The sequence below is a fragment of the Vanessa atalanta genome, chromosome 13, assembly GCF_905147765.1.
Source record: "Vanessa atalanta chromosome 13, ilVanAtal1.2, whole genome shotgun sequence".
Lineage (NCBI taxonomy): Eukaryota > Metazoa > Arthropoda > Insecta > Lepidoptera > Nymphalidae > Vanessa > Vanessa atalanta.
Genome location: NC_061883.1, coordinates 7,664,220 through 7,683,790, shown reverse-complemented (window position 1 = coordinate 7,683,790; position 19,571 = coordinate 7,664,220). Strand labels below are relative to the sequence as shown.

The window sequence follows — 19,571 nt, the reverse complement described above, 5'->3', positions numbered from 1 at the left end:
AACAGCTCGTATGCCCTTAATAAACCCAAGTTTGATTGAGTACTGGTAGAACATAAACCTAAGCCAGGTAGCCCGTAATTATATTGTACTGCGTTGTCAAAGTTTCATCGAAGTGTTAACATCGATTACAAAGTTCGTTTCAATCAGGGAGCCGAAGCTGCCTTAGCTATTAAACAGCCATTATGTAAACGATTTTGCCAAAGCAAATCAATAATATTTAAAGGTATTTAATATTTATATATAAAAAAAATATGACATAAACTTTGTTCTAAAAAAACTTAACCAACTGAACCAAAATCAATCTTAAATAATATTATGTATTAAATTTATTATTGAAAAATGATTTTTGTAAACAAGTATTTATAGAACACGTATATTTTCTTTATTGTCCAAAATAAAAATGAAATAAATGGTAAGCTTTAGATTAGCATTTCGAATATAAGTTAGCTTATTATGGACTGGTGTTTACGCAAACTCTGCTATTAAGGTATAGGAATGTTTATTGAGCCTTTATAATTCTTGCGGTAAATCGTGTATACCTAAGTTATTTTCGTCTGGCTTTTGTAATATTTAATATTTAGATTTCGACCTCAATATGAAACGAATGATCCCCATTATTTATTTTTAGCGGTAGTTTGAATTGTCCCTTACATTACTAAAATGATTCATGTATTACGTGACTACTAAGTGATTTGTTATATTATCGTACAGGTTATATAATATGATTCTATTATCTTTTTATACATAAAAAAATGTTTTATAAGTTTATTTAAGTTTTGTATTAACACGTACTTATATAACGTGGCTTATATAAATATTCTCACAGTATAACGCTTCAAAGAGGCTCGTAGCTCCCAAATTAACATTATTTTAACAAAAACTATTTATGAAAGAATGTTAAATTTGATACAAGTTAAAAAATATCATACATTATATTAATTATAACTCAAAACATAAGACGCACTATGTATTTTGTTTAATTTAGTTCAAACAAACAATTTTTACCTCTTTATAATATTTGTATAGATTAATGAAAAATTTTTATAATTTTTCAGTTTCTTCGTCATAATTTAGTTTGAAATTAGTTGAACTTTATTTGTTTCGGTATTAACTCTACATTATTTAATAGGCGAAACTTCGCAAAATGGTAGACGAGCAAGTGTCAGTGGGCACGAGAGTTGAGGCAGATGCCGAACCCGAGCCAGCGGACCCACTTATCACCCCCGCATGCTCGGCCCTCGACAGAAGTGACGACCCGCGTCCTGTCCCACCCGAACGACGCCTTCTCATCAGCACTCTTGACAAACCGCGCAATGGATCGCTGAATGGGGACAAAGAAGGCACGTTGAATAGGTCTACGCGACTCACGATCAAGAATGGGAAGGATAATCCATTTATAGGTGAGTTACAAAATTACTTCAATTATAACTATCACTTCTTGTTAATAATATCGTATACGTATATCATTATAGAGTTATATCATGAATGATACGCTATTTGAAATTATTATTGACTGTATAATCGCAATATTAGTAAAAGTTTGTCGCTGTTTCTCTTTTTATGTATTAAATTACTGCTGGTATTTAATTAAAAGTAAATACCAGTCGAAACAGGTTGTTTTAAATTGTGATTAATATTTACAATTACACAATTGATTAAATATTATACATTCAACAGTATCCTCCCCTGACGACGATAACAAGGAAAACCAGGCGAACGGTAAAATAGATTCACCAGTGAAATGGTCCACGCAAAATGGGAGCGACAGTGGAACGTATGCCGAAATAGGCACTGCAGGGAACAGTAACAGCGACAGGAATGTTTTAGATCCCGCTGATAGCTCTGAGGAAGAAGTTCCATTGCCAGATGCAACTTCCCCCGGTAGAAGTAGTGATGGACCGGAACCTAGAGCTGATATTACTGCAACTCTTGAAGGAGGTAAGATTTAATTAATATTCAAAATCTGTAATAATGGTACGTAATTATATTTGAATAAAAAAGGAGTAGCCTAAATTTTAAACAAATAGGTTTAGATTCAATTAAATCCTTGAAAAATAAAATCGTGCGACGTATAATCTTCATCAACTATTTTTTTTATATTTTTAAAAGTCTTATCGGTTAAATTTATAACGTTCTACTATTGATCTTAATTTTAAAATAGTACACATTAATGATGAACAAACGAATCTATATTTAAAATATAGTTTAAGCTCTTGTTTTACTCAGTGTATAAAACAGGAGATAATAGTTACTAACTGGTCGGGCCGGCATGTTTGTTTTGCTGATGAAGTAAGTTTCGAGTTAGTTGGGAATTCTTCAGCAAAGCTGCCTCTACTAGCTATTATGAATCAAGTCTGTATAAAACTAGGTTGGCTATAACTCAGACAAATAGCTTGTTAGAGCTAATAATATATGGGTTTTGATAGATTCCGATTTCTGTTTTAAAATGTAGTAATTAGATGATAATTTTATTATTAATAATTTCAATAATATTTTATTTATTTTGATGATTGCGTACATAATAACCTTATAAAACTAAGCTAAAATCTATCTTAGTGTAGTATATATTTAAACTTTGACGATATGATTTATCTAATAATTACTCGCAATGGTAGTTCTCTATATATTCTGACCATTTTACGATAGTTTTCATACATTGCTCGTCGACTTAGTGGAATATCTCGCGCACTAATGAGCCACTGCCGTAGGGAATAAGCTCATTTGCGACTGCACAGCCAGCTAACTTCGCAAGAAAGAAACTTTCCGCCTGATGTTGCAATTTGTCATTTAGTTTTCGCTACCTTTTTAATTAGCGTCTGATAATTAGAAGTTTTCTCACTTTTCTTACATTGCGAAATAAAAAAGTTAATTTCGTTAACTTCTGTTCGAAAATATTTTAAATAGAATACAACTGTTATTTAAATGTAACATAATAACATAGTTTGTTAATAAACTTCTAAGTTCTCGAAGAAGGAAAGCTTTGCTTAATAACTTTTACACACATAATCCTTATTATGATTTTTCCTTAATACTTTATCTTTATGTGACGTAAAACTACCTACATAATAGCCAATAATTATTCAAAAGGTAATTAACATTGTATATTTTATACAAGTAAGTCTGATTAATAAACAAAGCAAAACTTTTTGATTATTTCATGATAATACAACTTTTACATATAAATAATGAAGTGTGCAGCTTGAAGAGGTCGTTGTAAGCTTACTGCAGTTCGTTACTAAAGTAGGTCGACATCGTCACCCAAAAATTTAATTGATTTATTATTGCAGGGAGGGTTATTATTTTGATTATGTTCTGTTTTCCGTTTTATTTTTATTTATGTGTTAAAGATGTATTAAAAACTTATTCAAATTTACATCAATATCATGTATACGAATATTTCATAAAATAATTGTAAGTGTAGAGCATTTTTTGTTGCATTAATCTATGTTCTGTCATATCCTCCGCAACCTTAAACCTAATCTTATAACATCCGGACAAAATGCATCCAACTCTTTGTATTATTTTTTTTATCTTCTTTTTTTACTATCAATTTTACTTCTATCGTCTATGATATGATGATGTAGCAAGTGATCTCGAAAGTGACCTAGTTTTTTTTGATTAATTTCTTTGTATATATATGCAAAATATGAAAGTCTAATGAAATAGAATAAAAATTAAAATCTAATCATTTGACCTAATATTAAAAAATCTAATTTCGTCTCCTTATTATATAGATGTTTAGTTAAGATATAAATTAATAAATTTGAAAATAAGTTATATTGTGTTATACTTCCGTGTAAAATAACCTTTAAAAAACTATGGATTTCATCTGTGTGTAACAAATTCAATTACAGCATTAAATAAATATAAAAATTTTAAATAGATCTTATAATACCATAAAGCATTCCATTAATTATTTTTCTAGACATTTTAATGGAAAATCGTAGTAGGAGTAAATAAATTCGCATTTATGTACTTTTCATTTACTTGGTTCGTTTTAGTTATTTATTCCTTTTTTTAGAATGAAAAGGTTCACGTTACTTATTAAAAATATTTAAGAGCAATTTTATTTATCGAAGAAATATTTTACAGTTGGAGAATTGCACATTTTCATTTTTCTGTACAGTACAAAACAACATGTGTAGCAAAATAAATACAAGGTCTTATGTAGCTTGTACAAGAATCGCTGAAGTCGATAGATTTGAGTGTTTACAATAAAACAGGTCGCATACACACCTGCGTCCTGCGCCCTGACGCATGATAAAACGAATAATCGATTCGTCTGGACGGGGTTACGGGCTTTCGTGACTGGGAGAACTTTTGCATTGGTGCGACGTTTACGTCCCCATAACAGTTTAAATTTATACACATTAACCAACATAACTTTCGACAGTTTTTCACAATATTAAAGGCTGATAACGTTGCAACGTAACAATTATGATCAATATTAATGAAGCGGGAAATACCTAATGGTTATTTCCTGTTTAGTACATTTTTGTACGCTATTACAAATAGAAACAAAATAACTGATAAGATTTGCGTTTACGTTTTTATTATTAATAGCTGTACCATCAGCAAATATAAGAAAAATATATTTATTTTATTTTTACCACTTGCATCTAAAATTTCTTTATCACGGTTAGTTGTTTAATTAATACACAATAAGAATTGTATTAACGAAAAACAGAATATTTGAATACAATTTATAATTTGATATTCTGTCCTGACTTGTGATTTTTTGTAATAAAGCAAAGTAAGCCCATGTGTATTAAATTGGCCTTAAAGAGTATGTTATATTTACAACGTAAATACAAACAGGTTCCGGTTCCCCGGGTGGGCGTTCAGACCGGTCGCGGCAGGAAGAGGTGCCCGCGTCCCCGGGGATGCTCACCGCAGCGCAGCTGGCCCGGCGGCTACGTCTTGAAAACGAACGTCTGCAGGTCGCCTTTTTATTTTCCCTGTTTTTCAGAATCGTTCGTAATTTATATGAACAAAGAAAAATTCTGTCTCTCATTAATTGTTTTTCTGTAAATTTAAAGACTTTTGCAGTGGAATAATAACCTGTTTCTTTACTGTCGCTTTGAATTAAATTTTAATTTTTAAGTACTCAACGGCAGCTTTATGCTTTGTAAATCAGGGGTAAAAGAGAAATGGAATTGCTAATACTTAATTGAATAAATATTTCAAAGTAATATATATATATTTAATGATTTTTTTATGCTCGAAAATACCCATTTACCTAAGCCCCATTGATTTCCAAAATAAAAAATCTTTCAAGTAGCTAGTATTTTATATTCTTACACAGGAGCCAAAAGTCAGAGGTAATGGATATCTTAAACAAGTAACTTAAATTATAAAATATAAACCATCCAAGCTCAGCATGTATACATACTCGTATTAAGCTAGATACTTCGCGTGACTCAATTTAACATGCTTACGGATGGTAATATCGGGAGAAGTTTATAAATCGACAGCTATTAATCCTCGATGCAGGCGGAACTGACGCGTGTACGGCGTTTGTTGGTAGCGGCCGCGGAGAGGGGAGAGGCGGGGAATGCTTTGATAGAGAGGGCCCAGGGGGACACACAAGATGGCACACCTCTCGATCCGCAGCAGTTGGAGAAAGAGCTGCTACTGGCTAGAGAAGCTGTTAATTGTAAGTTTTATATTCCTTTATAAATATGTCAGTCTGGCTTTTCTAGTTTATATTTATATACACTTAGGACAGAGACTGTAAGAATGAAGAAAACTTAATTATATCAACAAAAATAAAATATCTTTTATATACTTTTTTTATTATATTTTTATTACAGTTCAATTTATTAGTAATAGGTATGTTAATAATTTTTGATATGGATAATTTTGTTATATTGCTTTCGATGAAATGTACAGTTTACATAGGTATATACAGTATTTAATCTAAGCATCCTACGACTTCCATCAGGAATGTAACTACAAAGTGAATATTTCATAATGCCGTAAAGTGAACGAAATGAGGCAATTTGCTCAAGCAACCGTTCTTGATCGGAAAAAGAAATAGGAAGCCGACAGTTTGATAAACTAAAGTCATAATGTTTTAGAAAGTATCTGGTCGGAAAAGTGAGGGTAAATTAGTTTACGAGTCACGTTTACTCCAGAGTTGGACTTTGACTTTCACCGACATTTTTAGTGAAGACTTTACCTTAAAGATCTAACTATATAAGTCTCCTGAAACGACTGCTTTAGACTTTCTCTATAAATACATAAAAGTAATATTTAAGATACAGATCTTAATATAATATTTATTTATCTCTGTCGTTCGCAGGAACGATACGATAATTTGCTACTTCATAAAATTACCAGGGTTAATATATTTATATGAAGGTATCATTGCCGATTTAATTTAATTCCGTCGTCACTAAAAAACACATAACACCTGAAAGCTTAAAATAAAGTACTGTGGTGGTAATAAAAAAGATTGTTTGTAATCCAATACGTCAAAAGGTTTCACCCTACGTGTCGAGTGTAACGACAAGCGTTAACGTTAATGGTTTTTAGGAAGTATCAGTGATATTGCACTATTTGGAAACGAATCAAAATAGCCTCTATAACAACCTAATAACGGCTCAAATTGCGAGATGGTTTCCAGTTATATCGGTATTTTTGGAACTGTATATAATATGGATATAGTCTAGTTTATCTGATGCGATCCATCGATTCAATTACTGCCAGTCTGTTTTGTTATTTTGTTAAATAAATTTTAACGCCATATATTTAAAATACTAAATATACTTATATAATTCTATTTCCATGGCAATTTAATAATTTTTTTAGCTTTATACTAATTATGTAAGTAAAGTAACAAGGTAAATTTATACCGAAAACAGCATTAGTGTTGCAATATTAAAAATGAGGTAGTGTACCTAATAGAGACCACGATAAATGTAATATATTGGCTCTCATTATTATTATTAAGTTATTACTATGAGCCCGATGTTTGCGTAGCATTGCCATTGATTTACTTACTGTGATGACAAAATGCTGTGAAGTGTAAAGCGCTCTTGTATAAAAATGTATTTTGTGTAAAAGTTTTCAATATTGTAATATTAAAACAAAAGTTAAACAATGCATTTTTTTTTATGTAGCTTGTGGAATTATAAAGTCTAAGTCGTGAAATATTAGAGAAATATCAGAATCTAAACTATGTTATCCGTGATCACAATATGATCAAACCGAACGTATTAAATGTATAATAAGGGTAGAACGAGTCATTTGATGCGCTCAATGAAGCATCGATCAAAGGACGCTTATCAGCGTGTAAGCTTTCCAATCGTCGGAGGGCATTGTGCTGTCATATTTATATATGGTTTGTTTTTTTTTTGTTAAATAATGTGTATTGAATTGCATCATGATTTTATTCTTTTTACCTTATGAAAATGCAAGATTATTTCGAGTTATCAACACTTATTAATATTTCATATACAAAACGTGTACTTTAATTATTATTACGGGTCATTTTATAATATCAATAGATAGAGGAATAACTTTCAGTGCGTAATTGATATGTATCTCAAAACTAAATTTCGTTACTCTTGTAGATACTTCTAACCGTTTTTATATTGTTTTTTTTTTATGCTCCTTCTGTTATAACAAAAAAGGTGTTAATATCCTACTGAAAAATATTTCGAATGTTTTCGCTAAAAGAAATATACGAGAATAAATAAGTAAGACATTTCCCAGTAAAGCCTTTCCGTGTACCGGAATAGTTGAAGAAAATGAATAAAACACCTTAGCGTTGGAGAAGCAAGCATAAAACTAACAGTTTCTTTTATTGCAGCTTTGAAAGCCGACAAGAAGCGGCTCAAAGCGGAGAAATTTGATTTGCTGAATCAGATGAAGCAACTGTACGCGACTCTCGAGGACAAAGAGAAGGAGCTCAGGGACTTCATTAGAAATTATGAGCAGGTACTGTTGAGGGCTCCTAGCACGCTGTTATTATTATCCGAGCTAATTTTATTTTATAAATTCAAAACGAACCTTCTTTGAATTGAAGAAAATATACAAAGGTTAAATCTTTAATTTTAATTACAGACTTCTTTGTAATATAATAATGCAGTGGTTGACCAAATTATATGTGGTTTTAAATTTCATATTGCAAATGAAAATCGACGTATTTATAAAACAATAGGTATTATAACTTATAATAAGTAATTGCCCTTATACAGTCATTCAGTCGGTTTTATGTCTGTTTTGAGTATAATGCTATTTTAAATAAAACAAAGACTCTTCGTTTCAATAGATGACATAAATTGTTATTGTTTCATAGTTTTGCAATAAGTTAATAGGATAGTCGAGCTGTATACAGCAGCATTTATTTGTAGTTTAACCTAACAATAGTCTAATAAATAATTACTACTCTCAAACTATCGATATGGATTTTTGTATTTTAATTATTATTTATTTAAAAATTGTGTTATTTAATAGCATTGCTCCATTTTTACCAGCGATGTTTCACAGACAGTGTTGACAAGCAATACTTTATTTTAACGAGTTATCATCTTATCTGATGACCGAGTTGATGATTATATGTTGTAAAGTAGTACCACATTTCTAGAAACAAGTATATGTGACTTGTACAATAATTAGACAAACAAAAAAATCTGTTATTAAATAAATGTCTCTCGATTGATTTTGTTTACACATTATAAACACATGACACCTACTTACTGTAGATACGGATAAAAGTAAAAATATAATTTATACGAATGTAGCAATATCGATTCGATTGATTAGAGTGTTTCGCGTACAGATGCGGTCGCGTAGCGGCGCGTCGTCGGCGCTGGGTGCTGAACGCGCAGAGCGTGAGCGCGAGCGTGCGGCGCTGCTGCGACATGCGCGCGACGAGGCGGAACGCTCGCTGCAGCTCGCCGCCGCGCTCAGTGCGCGCGACACGCAGCTGCGACACGCGAGGGAACAACTTTTCGAAGTCAGTTTTATTTATACATTACTTTGATTCATCGTCTGAAAGTTGAATATATTTTAATATATTAACCGTAGGGGTTTTGTCGAAAACGAAAGTCATGAACACGATTTTGTAAATAGTATTAGTAGTTTGTTTCTGCATTCCCAAAATGTGCGTAAATTTTCTGATATACATACATATATATATATATATATATATATATATATATTTATTTATAATTAACTAATTGAATTCTTGTAAATCTTGATTGTCAAGAAGCCTTTTAGAATTTGGGTTAATTTTATAAAGTGATATCACACATGATCCCACAATTCGAATACTGTAAACAAAGTTGCCCAGAATCGGTAGAAATTCAGCGGAAACGTGCGTATTGTAACTCCATATTTTTGTGTATATACATTTGTATATATACAGAAATATTTTATTTATTTATATGTGTATTAAAAATATTTAATTTATTATTATTATGAAAAAAAAGAAAATTGTAGTTATTATCATACAAACCTTTAAGTTAGTATGACAATGAAGGATGTATAGTTAATCTTTCATTCCAATTTTAAAGCGCTGCGTGTTAAAAATCATGTCTTGATATTTGATTTCTGCCATGGCGGAAAGTCTAAGCGTCGGGCAAAATTGGGCAGAACATTTTATAGAGCCCAATGTGTGCAAACATAAGTGTACCTACTCTTTATTGACTCACTATCATAATTTAATGAGAAAGCAAGTTTCTCACGACCGGAAAGAGTTCAGGCGAAGGATAGGTCGGTTGTCGTACTTTTACGGGATAGATAGACAGGTACGGGTAGCCTCCTGGCTCCAAGGAGAATATCTTGTCTAAAAAACTTAATAATTTTACTGGCCTGACCCGACCTTAAGCCCTTGGGACCAACAACGTGTTGATACAGTAGTACTATTACATAATCAAGCTATGTACTCGATTTTGGAGAATAGGTATTACGGTTGAATGTATTTAGGCGACTACGGTCAGGAATGCTTGATAACATCTCTGCTATGTAATAGAGTATTGTTAGTTCAGTGAATTATATTAGACTCAAAGGTCGAGCGGCGGACGACTATATACATATAATTATGTAAATCAATCAACTAATGTACTTCATATAATATTCAATTGGAGTATTTCTTTATTTGATGTACTGCGCTAGAAATTTTATTGTCTAAATCCATTAAAAATACAAATTAAATATATGTCGAATGGAAAACACATTACTTGCTTTCAGTAGCTAAATGTCGTAAGTAATTTGAAAGTTCAGTTCCAATTAAAATAATTTACTAGAATTAATTTTGAGGAGATTCTTATTATTAAAAATATCAAAAGTATGACGTTTGATGAAGTAATGCTTAGGTATTTGAAGCAGAATTTATTTGAGTGGGCTTTAGTACTATTTATACCTTACCAATAGGTGATTGAAAAAATATCCTCATTATATGTTATTAACTTTCATTATTATTTTATATATCAATACACAATTTTATCTTTCTCTTGCAATTATATGCAGCAGAAAATATTACGATCCGAGCTACTTTTGTACAAATCAATAACTTGTTTACAACATTCGTTTTATTAACGTTTGTAAATATCACGACAATTGGTACGACAACAGCGCTGCATTTTTATTTAGATTCGTTGTCGTTGTATTTATTTATATAAATTTAAAAAAATAATGTTTTTTTATTATAATAAAAGTAGTTAGTATCTAATGAATGTTTTTGTGCTAGGCGAATACAGAATTCACAAAAAACAACTTTTGGAGCATATTCCACAACTCGGCTCCGGTAGCTTGTTAATACTAATTAAGCTCGAAAATACTAGAGCCTAAAAATCTACTAAGAAATTACTGTTTAACGCAATCGAATCGTTACCGTTCAGCTGTTTTCTTGTTCTACAAAGGCAACCACCACTTGCGATTTAGTTAAAATTGGACCGGAATTTAATCGAGATCATATCGTAACTGATATAACTAAATAAAATAAGTCCTCAGTTATGCTTACGCTGAGGTTAATCTTTGTGAGGAACAGTCGGAGATGGAACAGAACAGAATCGGGAACTTATCTACCGCACCGTAAACATATTTATTTAACGTATGCCGTTATATATAACTTAGTAGAAATGGTCTCAAGGTTTTTGCTCGGATTTGAACCATGATACTTGGTGGTAGGGCTTTGTGCAAGCCCATCTGGGTAGTTAACACCCACTCATCAGATATTCTACCGTCATACAGCAGTACTCAGTATTGTTCTGTTCCGGTTAGAAAGGTGAGTGAGCCAGTGTAACAGGCTGCACAAGGGGCAATCTTAGTTCCCAAGATTGGTGGTACATCGGTGATGAAAGGAATGGTTAATATTTACCTTGCCATTTTCTATGGGTGGTGGTGACCACTAACCATCAATTGGCCCATTTGCTTGTCCGTCAACATATATCATAAAAATAAAAAACTGTTAAAATCTCCTTCTTCAGTAATCCATATTCAAGTCAAATAGCTTCATAATCTTGAGAGTATTGAGAATAAAATTTATATAAAACTATATAGTTAACATGATATTTTCATGTTTGTTATATATAATTATTTAAATATGAAATATTTTCAAAGGAAAGCACTCTGATTAGAAGCATAATGTATATAGTACAAATACATAAGGATCTCTGATAAGGGCTCATCAAATATTACTACAATGATTTGTCTTTAGAGACAACCCTTGTCAAGTAATGAAAGCCCTTAGGAAATGAACTACACACGTTGAATTGCAATCTTCTCGAACTAATAGATTCCATTTTAATCTAATGACTTACGAGAAATATAAAATAAAATTCATAAATATCATATACAAACAGATTTATTATTTAGCCTTCTAATAATTGCGTCTGTTTTTTTTTAAAACATATTTTCTCAAGTTGTTTTGCGCATTAAGTATCGTAATTGTAAAATAACGTGGAAATCCTTGTAGCATTCTTGCAATTATTCCACTCGATCATGATTTTTACACTAATTATTATTAAATTTTTCTCTCTGTTCTAATAACTGATCTCGGCAATAGCGGTTCTTTTCAACGGAGACTAGCACACTGCGCAACAAATATTTCAGAGCACAAGTGTGTGCATAGAAACAGGAGCACTCTCAACTCCCTCACTCATGGTTCAATAGAACGGCAAAGACACGACCGGTTTATTAGCTCGGTCCAGGATTTAAGCTCAGGACTTCAAAATAGTTTTCGAGACACAGGACTGTAACATTGCCGTCTTCGTAACTTTGGAGAGCTGATTAGGATTCTTTTATTAAAACAATTATAAATGTGTACAATAATAATTAATTTAATCAATAAAATACAATCAATTAATCACTACGATTATTAGAATCGATTGAAGGAAAATCGTTTCCTACTTTCATTAATGCGAGTTTATTTTAATGGGTTTTTTGGACAATTTTTATTTAATTTCTCATTACTGCAACCACCAATTTCACATTATAATGACAATCAAATTGAAATAGGAAAGTTTCTAATCTATCGAATTTTGAGTCCGTTTGTTTGTAACGTACTAGTAATATATGTAAAAAATTAACTATTTAATCGTAAATTGGAATTGATATAATTGAGCAAGATTGGTCATATATTAATGTTGTTTAAAATAAATAATAAATGATTGACAAGTATTATGAATGATTAATGGCTCGGCGCAAACAAAGCGATCGTTTAATAAAATACGCATTATTATATATGTATTACTACATTGAGATACAGCCAATATATCCCCGTATGCCGTCAAAACAGGTCACATACATTAATTGTACTTTATTTTTTTTACTATAAAATCATAAACTTAGAACAATAAAGACATGACAATATCCCACAGAGTAAGTATCAACTTGCAACTACAACGCGAAGCGACACATATAATCCAGTTGAGCCATTGATCCAGAAATTTACTTTTAATAAGCAAAGCTTATGTGAATAATCACTAGTGCGAATAAAGCAATTAAGAGCAATACGAAACAGTTTATTTTCAGCTTTGTGGCGTGAAAATCCTTTCGAATTATCCTTTAACAAATTATTCTAGGCCAATAAATAAACAGATTCAACGTTAAATATTTTCTGTGCTATTTGATACCAATAATAACTGAAGTGGTGAAGTATTATAAAAAGGTTTAACTCTCGATTGATGTTAAACATATTTTTCTCTTTATATTTATAACATTGTTTCCATAAATAAAAACACATTTATATATAGATATAATTTTTATACATGATTAGCGTAATTAATTTATAAACAAGAAATTATGTAAATATTTCATAAATATTCAACAGACGAATGTATTTTTGCAAGTATCCATAGCAGAAAATTTGATGCTTTGTAGCCGATCCATCAACAACATCCGTTGCTAATTACAATTTCAAATTGCTACACTGAAAATGAGAAGGAAATAAGCCAACATGTTTAAGGTATCACAGATTAAATTAAAATATATGTATGTGCATATAACAAAATAACAGAACTTATGAAAAAATAGTAGTTACGTTCCGTGAAACACATGACCCTTAAAATGCAATCCATAGTCAATAAACATACAAAAATTACTCTTATTATATATTTTACGAAAAAAACAATTTTAATTTACCTTTTGCGTGTTTTTGTTGCAAATATTATGAGAGTAATTGTTGTGAACTGATTTGTTCAGACCAATAATAAGATTTTTTTATTATTGTTGCAGTATTGCGCATTACTTCCTAACTGTTAAACTTCTTCGTTTTCTGATTTTATCATTTTTATTTAAATTATATGATATTAGCAATTATTATAACATATTAATATTATTTACTTACTATCGAGCCAAGTAATTTATCTGCCGGTGCATAAGTACATATTTCTTCTTATACATTATACTTTTATTTAAATATATAGTAATATATCTCTATAAATCAGCTCCGTTAATATACACCTAAAAGGCAAATTATACAGAAAATACTGTGACAAATAAGTTTACATATTAGTTTTTTCTTGCTCTGAGTCGTTAAGAGTTACCACTGATACAGAATATTTTTGTATTACAATGATAGGTACCATCTTGTATTCATGGTAATAAATCTAAATAAATTATGATTATTTCATACTTGTGATATATGATAACATAAAGCATTACACTTTACTTGCAATAATTTGCAAATTAAAAACGCAAAAGTGCGGACCGAAAATAAAATATCGATAAGATATTATCTGAGATTATGAACGGCTACAAAACAAAGCAATATAATTTTATTACATCTCTAATTTCGGCAAGACCAACCCTATAATTCGCATGATACCTAAACGAGAAACAATGTCAAAGTGTCCTCGAGTGACAACTCTCTGATCTTGATTGAACTAAACAAAACAAATCACTTTTAAGTTACAATCGTAAATATTAATTATCTATCATCACATTAATCAAAATTTTGGTGACTTGAATGACAATCGTTAGTCGAAAATCGGAACCATAATTATCAAATTTTGACCACAAAAGGAAACGTCGTATATATAATAAAATATAACAACGTTAATAATTTGCTCGAAATACTTGTACTATTTTAAATTATTATTTCCATTTTTATTATTGTCTAGGCTCGAAGACAGTTGCAGGCTGCCGGCTGCCTCTCCGAAGGCGAAAGTGTGGCGTCGCTCGGAATCGGGCCGCCGATGCTCCTTGGTGGGCCTTCAGGATTGATCGGAGATCGTGGCAGCTGCAGCGCCGACTCTGGCGTTAGAGGTACTATCATTATATATATTAAGTTTATTTAGACCACCCGACGGTGGGTTTTCTCTCATCGTCCTCATTTTGTATATTGCGCGTGTAATTTCAATTATTTACTCACTCCTTAAATATAATTTAATTGCTTAAAGAGAATAAAATTGAAAACAAGATTTTATAAGAACAAATCTTTATTTACATTCTCAAACCAAAGTAAGTTGCAATTTGTAAATTAACTTTAACAGTATTCCATTATTCTATGATAATTTCGAAATAAAGCCTTGTCAGTGACAGGTAGTAGTGACGGCGGCGCCACCTCTGTATGCGGCGGGAACCTCTCCGACTCCACTGCGGAAGGAGTTCCACCAACCATCGACCCCTACGACACGGATGCCGCGTCTCTCGTTTCTTCAGCGCATCCTATATATCAACGTGAGTACACTACCATGAAACATACACTAAAAAATATCCGCTTTTCTCCATAAAAATAATTACAGATTTCACAGTGACAATGCGTAGCCTATAAGACAATGGGATAGCTCTGGTCCTTAGGTGATCTTTAAATCCGAAAGCTGCAATACGAATCGAAGTTTACTTACCCTTTTAACCGGCAATTGATGAAAAGCGGTTTTTACATACACTTCGAGGCACGTGAGCGTAAGCGCTGCCAATTCTAAGTTTCGGCTGCTACTGAGACTGTCTAGACAGAAATATTCAATATATTTATATATTTGGGGTCCAGGATTTAAACCCACGTAGTTGTGGTCTGCAGCCATATGAGCTAACTAAGATACTCAGGTAGAAAACGAGCTTTAATTTATGATAAAACATATTTTTACTTTTTCATTATAACTGATTAAGTAATTTTAAAACTGTATATAACTGTATATAACTGTATATAACTGTATGTATACGTGGTATATCGAAATGGTCTACTTGCTCACAGTTTTATACAGTTACATATTATCGTCAAGTATACAGATATACATTATTCATCAATATAAAATATGAAAAAAACAAGTCTTGCAACGCATCGAAAGATGAAAGTTATAAGATCTGAAATGTTTTCCTTCACTGCCCAGCACGAGATCAATTATAAACATAAAGGCCCACTAACAAATAATTTAACACATAAATTATTTTAATATCAAAAGTTCTTACAAACTTTTAAATTGTGAATTTTCTACTCAATTAAACTAGTTAATACCAGTTCGAAATTCGGATTCCACCGAGACGGACCACCAAGAAACTTATAATAGCACTTATTGTTTTATAAAAGCGTGTCGAGCGGATTCGGTTACATTTATTTACTCAATTTTAGTCAACAATAAACGCAAACAGCTCAAGTCAAGTTTATTTTAATTTTCTATCGACTTTGTTATTAATTGTTATTAATGTGTTACTGATGGTATTGTCGTCGTCAATGCTCTACTAAGCTTCGGAATTTAGATTTTCAGTCCCTCATACTTGCAATACTGGCACACTAGCCCTCAAACCGAAACAACAAGATCAAATATTGCAGTTAGGCCGTATAATATGTGATAAGTGAGTGGTTTATAAATTTTATACCTAATTTATATGTAATTATATTTATTACATCACTCAAGCCGGTGACCCAATGGCTAGAACGCGTAAATCTTAACCGTTGATTGTTTGTTCAAACCGAGGTAAGCACCACTAAATTTTCATGTGCTTAATTTGTGTTTATAATTCATCTCGTGATTGGCGGTGAAGGAAAACATCATAAGGAAATGCATGGGGAGGAGGTCTTAGCCCAGCAGTGGGACATTTATTGACTGTTATTTACTTTTTACATCACTCAATATGCATAATATATGGTGATATACGGGTAGAGCATTAAATTGATATCAATCAATTTTAATTCTCCAAATAATGCAAATGTTGTAAAAGAAGTATCCATGATGTTTCATTATTATTTATTAAGCTAACAATTGATACGATCAACCTACATAACCCAATCGTGCCATGTCAGATAGTTTCCACTCATTGTCGGTCGTATTAATGTTACTGGTTTTATTAAACAAAATATATGTATGCATACAGTGCCAGTTTAAAATGAAAACTATTTAAAAAAATATATAATGCCAGTCAATTATTGCTTTAGCATTAATGAAAAAAAAATAATGAACGATGCTGAATTTTGATTGGTTTTTGGCGGTTAAATAATACGTGATTGGATGGTTCTGTTTAAGATGATACAGCACAAAGCCCTAGGAATAAATATAAGAAAATATAAATGGTTTATCATTGTTCATCATTTCATTAAAATGCCATCAACATTTATTTAAAGTACTTAATAGATTATTAATATTGACGAATAAAATTAAAATTATATTTCAAATTTAATTTAAAACGTTTATTAAAATAAAAGTCTTTAATGAAAAATCCTCTCATTTCGTGTTTTCGTAGCACAGGAAACAACGCGTTAATACTATAACAATTTTAATAAATTAAAATCACTATCAGCCGTAAGGCTCGAATTTTAATTTTGCACATTTCACTAAAAGTTTCAGCCTTTAACGTTTTTATATCGGAAGCATTTTCAATATGGAGTAAATTTTATTTGCACAATTCATTTCATAATCTCTCGAAACTTTAAGCTTCGTTGTTATAATTTTAACAATGCTATCAATTTCATGCCGTTTCATTTTTCAGTGTTTTTAAAGCTTGCACATGAAAGTTTACATTTTGAAATTAACCTCAAATTCAAGTAAGCATCAATTAAATTCGTTTATGACAATAAGAGTGTATGAGGTAAACTAAAGATATATAATTAAACTTGTATTTATATCTTAAACTAACAATTTCATTAAACTTTTATCTATATAATTAAATATAAATGCTATGATCAAGAGCTTGTATGAGAAAATCAATTGTGTGTAGACCTGTCACTGTGACCATTCGAATAGTTGTAGAATAGCAGCTCCACTTTTAAATTAGAATTCAAATAAAAAATTACATTTAATAAATTCGCTATTATTATTTATTTTTAAGATAAATAAGGTTTCATAAGCAAAACAAAAGATTTTATTGATTCTTGTTATTTTTACTTCTTGTAACATTGTTCTGTATGAATTATATAAAAAAATATATACGGCTTATATAATGAACATTATACTTAAATTATAAAACATTTTAATGAATACTTATTTCAACGTAACTACGTTGAATGGTCTAGCCTTTGCAATAATAGCTTAAAGGATGACGTAATCTACTCGCAATTGTCGTAGATTTCAAATACCCACCCGTAGCCCAGCGCCGTGCCTGGAAGCGAAGATAAGCTGAAACAATAGTTAGACTTTCACTAGCAGCTTGTATTATCAGCTCCGAACAAGCCCTAGCTACAAATTCATGTATGATACTATAGTATTTTAACGTTCATTTAAACATTGTATCGACTCCTAGCTTTAGTATTTTTGTATATTAATTCGTCGACGTATTTTTAAAGAAGACGTTACTCTAGTACATGGTAGGTGCAGTATTGAGTATTTTTGTATATTAGTTCGTCGACGTATTTTGATGAAGACGTCACTCTAGTACATGGTAGGTGCAGTATTGCAAACATCTATCTCGCCGATATTAAGTCTTGAATTACCATACGACCTTTAAAACCATATATTTAATAATGAGCATCGTAATCACTTAGCAAAACTTGAAGTAATTTTGCGAGGTTTCTTGTGTCTGAGTAATGTTACCGTTATGGGCGTGTTTACCATTTATATTTTTTTTTTTACAAATACAGTTACCAATTATCTCGTAATTTGCTTCAATGATCATAAATCACTTTTTAATATCACGATTTTTATAAGCTGCGATACAGATCGTTTAAATTCCGAGTTATCTCTTATTTCTATTTTTGTAACCATTATATTATACTGTAATAAATTTATAGGTCAAATAGGTTAAAGGTCAATGAATTATTTCAATGGTTACCTCGAACTGTACAATTTCCTCAAATTTTAACGCACTACAATTAATTACACCGTCTTTTAGCTTATTTAATTATTTACCATAACAATGAATCTCACACAGCACTACATAAAAGGATCTTTTTAGAATGAACCAAAATAAAAGTACATTAATGTTATTATTCATATATATGAAGTAATTGAAATATAGTGGTGTGTATTTATTTGCAAGTAAAGAATCAATTTAGCTTATATCAATCGTAAACAACAATTATTGTTCTCAGTGAGCACTCCGCGCGACTGTAGTCCAACTCTGTCGCCACACAACAGCGCGTCATCCTTCACTCGCTCCATAGACGCAGGATCTTTGTCCAGGTTTGTACTTTAAGTTTGTCTTATTTTTTTTATTCATTATCTCAACGTATAATTGAACTAGTCTGTAGTCACAGTTTTACAGTACCATTCTCGTTACAGTTTTTAATTTTTTAACGAATTATTTTGCGTCAAAACATTAAGTTTACGACAGCCTTTCTCAATAAAGACAATTACATTACACAATTAGTCAATTACAAAGAAGTTGATTAATCAACTAAGATTAGCTCTTTAAGCTCTATACCCTCACTATCGTGATCCGATGACGGTAATCACAAATGACAGTAGAATATTCAAATGGCTAAGGCAAGGAGAAGGCTTTTCGCGCTTTCCGTTGTTTCTCACTTCAAAAATCGTGGCTACTTACTATTTACAGTTAAAGTTTGAAACCAGACCTTATGATCTTCATCATTATAAACTAGACGCTATAATTTATTTATATTACCGTGCTCATATAATGTAACTTTAAATTTTTCAGTCATGTAATTCGTTTTCCACTGAAGCTTTTAAAACATTACTCTTAAAAACAGTGCGAAATTAAATTAAAATGCACTTCACCGGAAACAAATT

General features: G+C 31.2%; 1 protein-coding gene across 6 annotated transcripts in view; it reads left to right on the top strand.

Annotated features, from left to right (window-relative positions):
- LOC125068402 (kazrin) overlaps window positions 1–19,571 on the top strand; it is a 92,975-nt gene that overhangs the window by 61,982 nt on the left and 11,422 nt on the right. For 4 of the 6 annotated variants that reach the window (XM_047677506.1, XM_047677503.1, XM_047677508.1 and 1 more), the window contains exons 3-11: window positions 1,130–1,400; window positions 1,678–1,938; window positions 4,819–4,940; window positions 5,494–5,656; window positions 7,817–7,944; window positions 8,789–8,965; window positions 14,574–14,718; window positions 14,980–15,132; window positions 18,914–19,004. In XM_047677506.1, coding sequence (XP_047533462.1) covers window positions 1,130–1,400; window positions 1,678–1,938; window positions 4,819–4,940; window positions 5,494–5,656; window positions 7,817–7,944; window positions 8,789–8,965; window positions 14,574–14,718; window positions 14,980–15,132; window positions 18,914–19,004 — 1,511 coding nt within the window. The remainder of the gene's footprint in view (window positions 1–1,129; window positions 1,401–1,677; window positions 1,939–4,818; window positions 4,941–5,493; window positions 5,657–7,816; window positions 7,945–8,788; window positions 8,966–14,573; window positions 14,719–14,979; window positions 15,133–18,913; window positions 19,005–19,571) is intronic. The other 2 variants (XM_047677505.1, XM_047677504.1) reach the window with 2 other exon arrangements.